Source organism: Leptonychotes weddellii, chromosome 14, assembly GCF_054177405.1.
Source record: "Leptonychotes weddellii isolate Sample4059 chromosome 14, ASM5417740v2, whole genome shotgun sequence".
NCBI lineage: Eukaryota > Metazoa > Chordata > Mammalia > Carnivora > Phocidae > Leptonychotes > Leptonychotes weddellii.
This window is the reverse complement of record NC_138382.1, coordinates 42,390,125-42,403,460: the sequence shown is the minus strand read 5'-3', so window position 1 is coordinate 42,403,460 and position 13,336 is coordinate 42,390,125. Positions and strand designations below refer to the sequence as shown.

General features: G+C 40.4%; 1 protein-coding gene across 4 annotated transcripts in view; it reads right to left on the bottom strand.

Moving 5' to 3' along the window:
• Nucleotides 1-13,336, bottom strand: part of TEK (TEK receptor tyrosine kinase) — a 94,216-nt gene that overhangs the window by 19,467 nt on the left and 61,413 nt on the right. For 3 of the 4 annotated variants that reach the window (XM_031032001.2, XM_006737023.3, XM_031032000.2), the window contains 3 exons: nucleotides 7,928-8,089; nucleotides 6,623-6,757; nucleotides 1,885-2,172 (listed from right to left, as the gene is read on the bottom strand). In XM_031032001.2, the coding sequence (XP_030887861.1) occupies nucleotides 1,885-2,172; nucleotides 6,623-6,757; nucleotides 7,928-8,089 (585 nt within the window). The remainder of the gene's footprint in view (nucleotides 1-1,884; nucleotides 2,173-6,622; nucleotides 6,758-7,927; nucleotides 8,090-13,336) is intronic. The other variant, XM_081803046.1, reaches the window with a different exon arrangement.

The following is a 13,336-nucleotide window of genomic DNA, read 5'->3' as shown; positions in this document are numbered from 1 at the left end:
AGCTCATAAAGCAAGAATGGCAAATAGGTGTTTTCTCAGGTTGTGATTCCAATCAATTGGAAGTGGACTCCATGCAGACTTGACAAAATGGCACAAGACAGGAAAATGACAACACATATATCATCACATATTTTCTCACCCTTGCATTAAATTAAGACATCAAATTCTGTTACAACCAGTAGAAATTGGGCAAAGTGTACCAACAAATTCATCAAAAAGCAGAAATCCCACTGCTCAAGAAAAGATACTCAACATTGCTAGTTATCAAGAAAATGAAAACTGAAATTAACAGTGGGGTACAATTTTTTACCTTTGAGATTATGAAAAATAAAAAGGTCTCCAACATCAAAGGATATAGATATAGGGAAAGGATATATGTACAGAGATTGATATAGGGAAAATGGTACTCTCATATACTCCTGAACATCGTACACATTGAATGAGAAACATTGCCTATCAGTTCTACTTCTGGACATATTCCCTAGGAAAGCTCTCACACCTATGCACCTGGAGACATGCATAAGGATGGTCATTGCATTTTTGTTTGGGATAGTTAAAAAAAAAAAAGGAAGGAAGGAAGTGGTACAGAAAGGAAACAACCTAAATGTCCACCTCAAAGGGAATATATAAATAAGATGATATAGTCATAACATAGAATATTATGCAGAAGTTAAAAAAGTATATGTCAGATCTAAACAATGAACATGGGTAAGATAGGAATCATAGTGTTTATTCCAAAAAGCAAGAATGGTATGTATGCATATGTGCACCTGTGAATGAATCTAACACATTGAGCCAATTCAACCTTGAATGGAAAGATACACAGCAAACTCATAACGCAGTTGTCTCTGGGGAGCCAGCCATAGAATGAGAGTAGGGATGACGGTCCAAGGGACTTGTGATCTGTATTGTGTTTTTACTTCCACAAATCAACAAAAGGGCTGAAAACAAATATGACAAAATATTAACAGTTGTTAATTCTGGGTAGTAGTAATGTGGGTGTTTGTTGTATTATTCTCTGCACTATCCTGTAATTTTTAAATTTCATAGAATTTTTAAAAAGTGATGAAGAATCCCTGAACGCTGATGTAGCAGGTGAGACTTCCACATGTCACTAATACAAGAGAGTGGCTGGAGGAACACGGAGCCGTTTTCTACACCTGGTATTGAGCAAGTGGAGATGCAGCTGCAGAAGAGAGCTGGAGACATCAGGTGTTGGCAAGGGACCCCATGATCCTAACCTAAGTGGTAGTCAGTGTGGCCAAGACATATTTTATCTTTCCAAGGACTCCAAAATACACAGACACAGTTCTAATGCAGTGAATCTAAACAGAACTCTTTGCTTAATGATGAAAAACTTTCAATACTACCAAGAAACCCAAGAAGTTCCAACTAATTTTAAATGACCAATCTGAAATAGAGAAAAGCCTGAGTTGCAGAATATTTTGAAAGAAAAAAGGTTTTATTACTCTCAAATATATTTTATAACCCTAAGAATTATCTACTATGAAGATTTTCAAGCAGAGTCATTTAGCTTTTAAGATTAGGAAAGACCTATCTAATTAGCCAGCATCTGGAGGGCTGAAGAAACAGGACAATCTTGAAAACTGTCCTATAACAAATTAAACATACCCCAGAAAACCTTATTCATGTTATTAATTTACTTAATAAATAACTGCATAAGGTAAATTTTAGCACAGTCCTGCCTTTCTTACATATTACAGGTTATTTAAATGGTTTGGTGTGTTGGGGTGGGGGCGCTAATTAGCTTCCATCCTTAACTGCCTTTTATGATGTCTAGCAGTCTTGACTTGATGGCAGCTAAGTCCAAGCAGCAGTAGTCAAATGTCGTTCAGGCAAAGTGGGGCCATGTGAGTTACTTACTGTCGCTAAGGGTCCAAGCAATGAGATCTTCACTCCATTCCCCCTGGGCCTTGGTGTTGACTCTGGCTCGGACTATGTACTGCTCCCTGGGGTGTAAATTGTTAAGTAGCACTGAAGTCAGGTTGCCTGGCACTTTGATATTCTGCTGATCACTATTCATTTGTACAGACCTTCTCTCCACTTCAACATAGAAATCATCTTCTGAGCTTGGAAATATTGGTTGCCAGGTCAAATTTAGAGTGGTCTGACTTTTTGGTAGGAGAATGAGACCTCTTGGAGGAGGGAGACCTGGGAGAAACCAGAAAGATCATGATTTTTTTTTTTAAAGATGTTTTTATTTTTAAGTAAGCTCTATACCCACCACAGGGCTTGAACTCACAATTCCGAGGTCAAGAGTCACATGCTCTACCGACTGTACCAGCCAGGTGCCCCTAGATCATGATTTTTGCATCGGGTGAAGCACAACAGCCCCAAAGGGCCGCTTTACAGAAGAACCTTGGCTTCTAGAATAATAGACAACTTCACAGACCATCAAAGAAACACAAGCTAACAGCCATGTCATACTTTTTTTTCTATCAAAATTGCAAATATTTATAACAATTCTAATTGTAGTTTGAGTAACTATAATAGAGGAACTCCTTTAGAGAACAACTTGGGAGTATTTTTCAAGAGCCCTAGAAATGAACGTCTGCTTTGGCCCTGACCGCACCAGGGATTTATCCTGAAGAAATAATCCAGAGGAAGAGAAAAACCAAAGTGCATGAAGACATTCATTATGGCATTATTTAATAATAGCAAACAATTAGAAGAAATCTAAATGCTGAAAATAGGAAAGTGCTTTAATAAATTATGATATAACCATCCAAAGGATTAAAATAGATCGTTGGGAGTAGTATGGGAGGCCAAAAAAAATATTTCCAATACATGAGAAAAAACTCTAGTTGCAATTTGGTAAAAGTCATGGCTACAATTGCTGAAGGGTAGGGAGGAAACTGATAAGACAGTGGATTTTCCAAGGTTGTGGGATAGGAGGGGTGGGTAACTAACTACTCAGTGTTTCGGTTACGATTCTGAGCAATATATTTTAACGCAATTTCAGGGTTACTTCCCCGTAGAAGAATTTCAAGCCCTGGAACGGCTGTGGTGGCAGGGCCTGGGCTCGCCCTGCTCTGATCACAGCAAGGTGCTGGCTATGACCACACCTGCCCTGGCCAAGAACCTGGGCTACCAGACAGGCACCTGAATGCAAACAACATGGGTTTTGAAATGAAAGAGATAGGAGCCTGCCTAGTTTTGCGGCCTTGGGAAAATGCATAAGCTCTCCAAGTTCACATGTAACACAAAATGGAAATACTTATCTTTCAGACTTAGGAGAAGCACATGGGATAATGGATATGAAAATAGAAGGAGTCAGGGACTCTTACATAACCTACTTTCCCTCCTTCCTTCCTCCCTCCCTTCTCCCTTCCTGTCTTATCTTGCGTCAATGGGCACAGAAGGACTCTGTATTTTCAGTTATAATAGTAAATTGACTTTTCACTTCCAGATATCAAGTATTTTCAAAACATAGAATAGGGATCCTCTAACTCATGCATTCTCAGTGGGGACAGTATTGCCCCTAAAGGGGACAAACACTGGTTCGTGGGATACGAGAACATTTTAGATATTACAATTGCTTATGTAGGGCCACAGTATATAAATATATCTATGGTATTAAAATTCATGGCAGGGGAGACATTAGGACAAAAGAGACATTTTGTCCTAAGGACACAGGTATCTAAAGGGGGCGGTAATTGAAGGAGGAGGAAGGTGGGGGCGGGAGAGAGAGGAAGAGGGAGAAAAGGTTGGAAAACTGCTCTTTTCGGTTAGAAGTGAGAGAAAGGGTCTGTTTCCATACACCAAGACGGTGACTCCCACCGGCCAGTTCTGACTGGTGTTACACAAGGGAGAACCAGCGATCAGGTCTCACAATTCACTTGGCATTATGCTAAAGCAATAATTATTCTCTGTAGCCTTTGTAAATAAAATCATTATTTTAACTATTTAATATTAATACATGTATTACTCTAAATAACTATTATTCTCTATAACCTTTACAAGTTGAAAGAGGTGATGGTAACTCCTTTCGCTTATCTCTGAAGTTTAAGTTCCAAAAGAAGCTGCCCAGAGGAGGCAAGCAAACTTAAAATGACAAAGCAGAACAGAGAGTTGATGTTTTGGAGCATAAATGCAAACCTCCTAAGTCTAGGCCTGGTACAGAAGAGTCACTCGATAAATGGTCATTTCCCTTTTCCTTTCCTTCAGGAACATGACTTACCCTTCACCCCTCCCTACCTGCCCTCTTTCTGCCTGTGTTCAGAGTGTGATCTCTTCCCTCCACTCCTGGCCTCCTGGTCTTCACCATTAAATCAACATACTTATAAATAGTGCAACTGCCAGATGAATTAAAAAACAAACATCAGCAAAATTCAAATGATGGGAAAAGAAGAACCTTCAAGAATTCCCTCCCCACCAGGGCACCTGGATGGCTTAGTTGTTAAGCATCTGCCTTCAGCTCAGGTCGTGATCCCAGGGTTCTGGGATCGAGCCCCACATCAAGCCCCACATCGGGCTCTTTGCTCCGCGGGAAGCCTGCTTCTCCCTCTCCCACTCCCCCTGCTTGTGTTCCCTCTCTCGCTGTCTCTCTGTCAAAATAAATAAAAATCTTAAAAAAAAAAAAAAGAATTCCCTCCCCACCTACCCTTGAGAACTACTTTGAAATATTCCAAGAGACTTCTAAATACATCCAGGCTGGAACATACTCTGAATACTGAAGACAGTATCGTGTGGGTCTGTGAAGTGTTTTATGATCTGTTCCATAAATACTTTCCATCTGAGTCAGATTATGACCTTCGCCTTGGATTCATCAACACTGGCCAGAGAGAGAATTAACTACCATTTGCCTTTTAGCAGCAACCTGACCACAGAGCAGAGGCCCCCTTGATCTCTTCGTCTTCTAACTTATACAGAGTTTCTGGTGTTATTTTTTGTATTTGCTACCTGGTGAGGTCCCGGGAAACCATCCCTTATTTGCACACTGCTTCTCCAAGGACCAGAGTAGCTCTTGAGTTCCATTTGGTTCTTAAAGAATGCTGCTGGTGAGATGGAAATTTGGGGGTGGGGGGGATCGAAGGGGGCAGTCTCTGTTAGGGATGCAACACCCCTGCAGGAGAGCACACTCATTCTGGATCCTTCTGCCTTTACGAAGTAGACTAAAAACAGAAAAATTTACCAATTGGGATAAGAAATGGTATCTTTGGGCTCCTAGGTAAAATAATAATAATAATTAATAATAATTAATAATAATTGGAGAAATAAAAGGATGTGAAGTCTGAAGATCAATTTATGAACCATTCTGAGACGCTACTTGTCAATCTATAAAATGGGGAAGATAATTCTTACCCTTTAAGGTTAAATGAATGAAATATATGTGAACTTCAAACTATACAGGGCTGACCAGGAGACAGTAACAAATGATAAGACACAGTGAACACTAGAAAAGCAAACTTTATAAGGGATCACTCCCTTGTTTCAGAGAGGGGTACCTGGGTAGCAGAAAGCTGGAGCCCAGGTTAGTGTCAAGGAAACTTCACAAATTCAAGGGACCCTCAATGAACACAATAGAAGGGCAACCGATACTAACATTGATCAATCAAATATCGCTACATATATTACTTAGAATGTATGGATCAAGGATCAACAACATCAAGTACAATTTGCCAACTTCTTAGAGCTGCAAAATCATGAGCCCAACCCTGACCCCAAACCTACTGAATTAGAAACTCGGGGCGGGGGGTCAGAAATCTGTTTTAACAAGCTCTCCAGGTAATTCTTATGGATACTAATGTTTGAGAACCACTGATTTAGAAACATGGAGGCCTATATCCCATAAGAAGTAGCTTAAGGAGGACGCCTGGGTGGCTCAGCTGGTTAAGCATCTGCCTTCAGCTCAGGTCGTGATCCCAGGGTCCTGGGATTGAGCCCCGCATCGGGCTCCCTGCTCAGTGGGGAGCCTGCTCCTCTCTCTCTCTCTCTCTGCCACTCCCCCTGCTTGTGCACGAGCGCGTGCTCTCTCTCTCTGACAAATAAATAAATAATCTTAAAAAAAAAAAAAAGAAGTAGTTTAAGGAGGTAAATCGGGCTGCCTGTAGGAGGCAGCATTTGGGGGTGGGGAGGTGGAACGGGGTGGCTGTTCTTCAGATAAAAGCTTCTCATCTTATTTGATGTTTTAACTCTGTGCATGAATTACTTTGGAAAATGAGAAATTAGTTTTAAAAATAAATAAACTGGGATTTCTGAAGTACATATGTGCCAAGAGTCTGGCTTAGGCCCTTAAGATGGAAACAGGAAGCTGTTGGTAAAACTCAGGAGCCAAGCAGTTGCTGCTAAGTAAATCCCAACTCCTAAGGGATGGCCCTGACTTCCTGAAGGCTCATCTGCTTCCTCCTCTGTCCCCGTACTGCCGCAGACACCCTCCCCCAGGGACATAGACCAGGAGTGCAGCCCAAAGAAAAGAACTATTTGGCTCCAAGCTGCCCACCTTCCTGTCACTTTCCCACCCATTCAAAAGCAAACTCCTTCCCCCTGCAACCCCACCCACCCACTCGCCCACCACCACCCTTCCTGGTCTTCCTTCCTCTTTCCCCTTCCTCCCCCCTCCCACCCAGTGCAGGAAGAAATGCTGTTTGCTTCCACTGACCGATAGAAGCAGTTGTGAACCGTCTCACCGGTCCCGGATGCCCTTCCCCACCCTCTCCACGCCGGACCAGCTGCACGCAGAGCTCGTATTCTGTGCGAGGTTCCAAATAGCTGAGTGTAACAATCTCACTTGTCACTGCAAAGAGGGAAAGTCCAGGAAACTTAAGTTGGCATTCTTGTACATTGTTTAAAGTGGAATGCTATTATTGTGATGTGAACTGGTGTTTGGTTTTTCAAAAATACAATGTCTAAGGGAAACAGGCAATCCCCCCCTTCAGGGCCTCAACATTCCTAACACAAGGAAAATGAGGCTTTTTTAAGGAAGTTTCCAGGTTACGATGTACACACTAATGTAAGACTCTCTGAGCCACTTAATCACGTCTGCTCTAGGGCTTTTGTCTTTTCATTTGTAGAGTAAAACCACACAAATCTTCAACTATATGGAATAACAATTAGATTTAAGGGGGGGTGGGGAATCTCAATTAAAATAATATAATTTAATTGCCACCGTTTTTAAATACATAGTGATTGCAATCAGGCTATCAACAGAAGAGATTCTTTGAGGGTTTGCTTACAAAGACCAGAGAGCAGATTTGTAATCGTCATACCATTTACAAATGGAGGGCTCTGAAGTCATTGAAAATAGATCTCCTAAACAAATAGTATATGCATCTTTTCTCCTTAGCTATTTGCTTTAGCCAGGCTCTGTTCTCCACAGGTATTGCAAAAGTACCGCCTTACCATATGGTAAATTTCCAGTCGGTAAGAAAAAAAAATCGGGCTGTGTTCACGAGTTCTTAGAACACTTTGTGGATGTCCACTTGCAGAAAATGACGATGGATTATTACCACCGTATGAAAAAAAAAGCTGCTTTTTAATAAAACCTAGCCTTTGATATTGTCAACAGCAACTTAGCAAATCAGCCTTATGTCACTAGGATTCTGAATTTTGGCTGAGTCTACAATAGAATGTGAAGAGCTCAGTAACAGTGCCATGACTTAATTCCACATATCCAGGTCAGCTGGGTTAATACTAAACCAAAACCTCCTTTTGTTCTACTTTTTGTAACTTCCTCAATTACCTACATACAGTGCATAGAGGGCCCTTTTTAGGAAATCACGGGCATAGTGAGACTAAAGGATTGGTAGGTAATTAACTCTGAAATGGAATCCTTGGCTACAGCCACTGTTACCCTGGGGCAGAGGAATGAGAGTGGGAGAGAGGATTTCTCTATTTCTATATGTGAGGAATTTTTTTTCTCCTGGTGCCACTTCTTTAGCTGGAGTCTTTCCTGTTCAAACCTTACCTTGAATATGCCGCCAAGCTTCATAATGATTAACAGGTTTGTATAGAAGCTTCTTGGATTTGATTGGTCCATCCCCAAAGTAAGGCTCAGAGCTGATGTTGATGACAGCGAAATTATGTCCAGTGTCGATCACGTTTGGGGCATTCAGGGGCTTTGGAAGAACTAAACAAAATTTTCAACAACCAGATTAGTCTCTAGAGTTTGATTATCGTACTTTGGTGAGGATAGAGGAGGGGTAATCTTACATTTCCAACAAAACCCTCTAGAGGCAAGTGCATAGGGAAACACTGGGTAACAGCAGACAAAACAAAAGACAGGGAACGGAGTCTGACACCTGACTGTTCGTGACAACTGAGTAAACCCTGTGATAGCGCTGTGGTTTCTCAGGGCCATAAGCTTCCCGTTGTTGCTCAAGCCCATGGCACACATGCACACAGACCCAGTCAGCCTGCAAATGTCAAAGAACGACTCCTCTACTGGGGGTACTAGAGTACTCCTCGTACATCTTGATCATGGAGTATTTGTAATAGAAAAATTAGACTGCGCCTGCGCATAGTGGCTGCCATAGAGCATGCGTAATGATATGCAGAGTTTTTAGAAGTTCCCCGTCTATTCTCAGAAACTTTCATGACTATATCACCCGCTCGTTATGACTACCTATAAACAGCAGAACTCCCCTACGTCTACCCAGGGCAGCTCAGATCCTGCACTGCCCATCCCCTTTCAGTGTGTACTTTGGCTTTGCAATAAAACTTCTTCGGCTATTCTCTGACTCCTTGAATTCTTCCTCATGAGGAAGTCAAGGACGTGGCACTGGCTGGTGGTTGAGGTCTCAGGGCTTGAGAACTCCCCCAGTCTCCCGTATCACTCAGTTCTCTGTTCAGATTCAATGCAGTCGCCTGCGCTGTGATCGCCTGGCTTTGCTCTTGCCCCTCCAACTCATTAGCCACAAAGTACTTCTTAAAATATGATCACTCCTCTGCTCAAGACCTTACCATGGATTCCCATCATGTTTAGAATAAAATCTAAAATTCATACCATGACCTGTCAGGCCTTGCACGATTGAGCCCCTGCCTCCTCTTCCCCTCACCCAATACCCTCCAGTGCCACTGACCTTTCTTTTTATTTTATTGCGTTTTTTTTTTTTTAATTTTAAATTTAAATTCAATAAGCCAACTATAGTACATCGTTACTTTCGGATGTAGTGTTCAATGATTCATCAGTTGCAGTGCTCATCACATCCCGTGCCCTCCTTAATGCCCATCACCCAGCCCCTGAACTTTCAATTTCTCCAACAATGCAACAAGCTCCTTTCTGTTTCAGGTTCTTTGTAAATGTTGTTCTCCTGAAAGCAATGCACCAGACCTCCCATCTTTCTCTGTTACCTCTTAACTGATCATTCAACAATCAGCTCTGATGTGATTTCTTCACAGAGGCTATACCCCTCAGTTAGGCTTCAAAGAACTTAAGTCTTTTCCTCCATTGCAATTTTCATAATTTATTAGTCTTAGAGATTTTGTGTGAACATTTGATATTGGTCTTCCTCTAGACCATGCATGTTCTCTCTATCCTTTCCTTTCTTTCCTTTCCTTCCTTCCTTCCTTCCTTTCCTTTTTTCTTTCTTTCTTTCTTTTTTTGGCTTAGAGCAACACAAATTTATTCGTACAGTTCCAGAGGTCAGAAGTCAGACATGGGTCTCACTGGGCTAAGATCAAGGTGTTAGTAGGGCTGTAAGGGAGCTCAAAGGGAGACTCTATTTCCTTGTACTTTCCAACTTCTAAACCACCTGCATTCCTTGGCTTGTGGCCCCTTCCTCCATATTTAAAGTCAACAATGTCATGTATCTTGAACCCTTCTTCCACTGTGATCACTTTCTGACAATAGGTAGGTAAAATTCTCTGCTTTTAAGGACTCATCTGATTAGAGTGGGTCCACCCAGATAATCCAGAATAATCTCCCCATCTCAAAGACCATGTATTCTCAATAGGGTGAAATAACACCCCCATGTAGGTTAAAATTAATTCTTGCAGGATTGAAAAAGCCTCAGATATTACAATGGTTTATGGCCTTCCAAAGAGCCACAGTACATAAACAGATACGCAGTACATTCATGATATTAACATTTTATGGTGAGGGGAGGAGAATTTGGGAATAAATTTCTAAAGGGGCTCCTTGGTGAGGGGATAATGATCGAAATGTGGTAAAACACTGCAATGGACTCTGAATTCCATTAGGTAAAAGACCATGTAGGTTTACAGATGCTGTATAAGTGTTTGTCCATTGAATTTCTTGTGAGTTCTATAGCTCCATCAGCCCATCCTTCTTAAAAATGCATACCTTTTTTTTTTTTCTCCCCGAGGATGTATGCTACGTAACATAGAATCTTTCAGATTCTGCCAGTGTTTTTACTTAGGGCAGTTCCTGAGAAGAGTGCACTTCTGTGAGTAAATTCATTTGTTAAGTCATACTTCCCTTGTACGATCAAATAAGACCACCTGTTTGCTTAAACCAGCAAATGCTTATTTTATTGTAGCTATTAATGCCAAAATCTTGTAGAAATGATACTTTTGTAAGCGTGAAACAAACTGCTCCAAAAGCTTCCTCTTAGTAATTTATCATTTTATTTTTTGTCTTTTAGTAATTTGTATTGAGATATACATATTATAAAGTGCAAAAATCTTAAGTGCATTTAGCTCAAGGGACTTTACCTGTGCACACACCCATGTAATCATTACCCGGATTGAGATGGGGAACGTTTCCAGCCCCCTGGAAGGCACCCTTGTGCCCCTTCCCTGTCAATAGGGAACTATTATCCGGGCTTTTGTCACTATCATTTAGTTTTGTCTGTTCTTTAACTTTGTATAAATGGAATCATAAAGCATGTATTTTCGTTTGCTCTTTATTATGTCTATGATATCCATACTATTGCAGGAATTCTCTTTTATTGCTGTTTAATATTCCACTGTATGATGTTACGAACTGAACTGTGTTACCCCAAAATTCTTATGTGGAAATCTTAATCCCCTGTACCTCAGAAGGTAACTCTATTTGGAGAGAGGGTCTTTAAGGAGGTAATGAAGTCAAAATGAGGTCATTAGGGTGGTTCCTAATCCAAGGCAACTATTGTCCTTATAAGAAGATTAAATTAGGACACACACACAATGGGAAAACCGTGTGAAAATACGGGGAAAAGACGGCCATTTATGAGCCAAGGAGTGAGGCCTCAGGAGAAATCAACTCTGCTGACACCTTGATCACTTACCTAGCCTCCAGAACGTGAGAAAATAAATTTCTGTTGTTTAAGCCACCTCGTCTGTGGAACTTTGTATGGCAGCCCTAGTAACCCATTAGGTATGAATACACCACAATTTATTTATCCCTTATAATGTGGATGGATAATTGGGCTAATTTCAGTTTGGGGCTATTATGAATAAAACTGCTCTGAACATTGAAGACATCTCTTTGAACATATACACTCATTGCTTTTGAGCTTATACTTAAGAGAATTGCCAGGTCATAGGTCTGTGTATGCTTAACTTTGGCATATATTTTCAGTTTTCCAAAGGGGTTGTACCAACTTGTATTCTGGTAGTAAAAGCCTTGCATCTTTTTTTTTTTTTTTAATACTATGATTAAAGATATTGATCAATTTACCTAATGGCAATTTTGATTTTATATCTATCAGTAAATATGACATGAAGAGGTATCAATAACTTAGTATTACAGATGCTTCTATGCGTTGATGTTGTGTGCTGTGTCTTCCACTAAAAAATAAAAATTAGAACCACTGACTCTTCTGAATCTTAGCAACATGGTTTATTTTTGACCTATTTATTTTCCATGGGCAGCAAACATTCCAAGAAGCTTAAAAATAAGGTAATTTGTCTTGTTTGCATATCATTTCCTTCCTTTCAAGAACATGCAAGATATAAGAAATTGTTTTGATCATGTGAATGTTCTACTGAATAAAACAGATCAGGGCTTTTTCCAGTAATTCCAAAAAATACTAAAGATTCTGTGGCAGCTTATGTGGAGGCTCAGGGTAGAGAATTCCAGTCTACAAGGCTGTATTTAGGTTAATGTTGTTATTGGTCTCTTAAAAAAGATTATGTTCTGGGCATTTACCTTACTTCATTTATGGAAATCACCTCTCGGATAGCCCAAAGATTCCTCATCAAGTAACAAAATGGGTAAAATACAAGTCAGCGTTTGTTGTCTTGCTTCCTAAACTTTAACACAGGAGACTCAGAAAACGAAATGGTCTAGAAAAGATGGTGCAGTATTTGGAGCCAGGAGACCCAGGTTCGAAATTAAGATTTAGGGCGCCTGGGTGGCTCAGTTGGTTAAGCGACTGCCTTCAGCTCAGGTCATGATCCTGGAGTCCCTGGATAGAGTCCTGCATTGGGCTCCCTGCTCAGCAAGGAGCCTGCTTCTCCCTCTGACCCTCCCCCCTCTCATGTGCTCTCTGTCTCTCTCATTCTCTCTGTCTCAAATAAATAAATAAAATCTTTAAAAAAAAAAAAGAAACTAAGATTTACTCCTTAACAGATGTGATACCTTATACAAGTTAACTAAACCCTCTGAACCTGTTTTCTGACTGGTAAAGTGGTGATAACTGTATCTGTTGCATACAGTTCTTATAATAATTAAATAAGATGAAGTATGTGAGGTACTTAGCCCAGTGCCTTTCTACAAAATATGTCCGAGAGCCCTTAGCTGCTTTTGTCTAAATGGCCTCATAAGAAACTTCCAAATTTAAAATTCCTTGTGGTATCTATGTGTACCAGCCAAGCTAACTCGGATTTACCTCCACGTTCCTTCTCCCCATCAAGCCACAAATGTATAGCCATCTACTTAGATTAATGTGCATTTTGAAATACTAATTCATAGCAGGAAGAATACTCACAATGCTGAACATGTGAAAAAAAATTATTCATGTTCATTATATAGCATAGCCTGGGCTTCATAATAAGTGAGTAATTCTCAAAGTATTTTCCAACTTATTTTGTACAATAATGAATAGGAAGTCACAACAATGATGAAGTCAAACTTTTCATGTACTATAAACACTACTAGACATGTTGTGCCAGACACAATTCCAGGTGTTTTGCATATTTAACAAATCTTCACAGAAACCCTGAGAGGTAGATGAACTAAACTTCATTGTCAAATAAGGAAAGGCTCAGAGAGGTTAAACTCATTTGCTCAGGGCTATACACAAGGTTTCTAGCTATTAGGGACAAAAACCAAAGCCAGGGCTATGTGACTCCAAAGGTCATCTACTTAATCCCTCCTTTCCATTTTCATGCATATAAAAAATATTTTAAGGCGTAGTATCCTAGAAAATATCCGAAAAGTCATTTTAGTGTTCAGATAACATTTCTATCTGGGAGCAGCACCCAATGATAC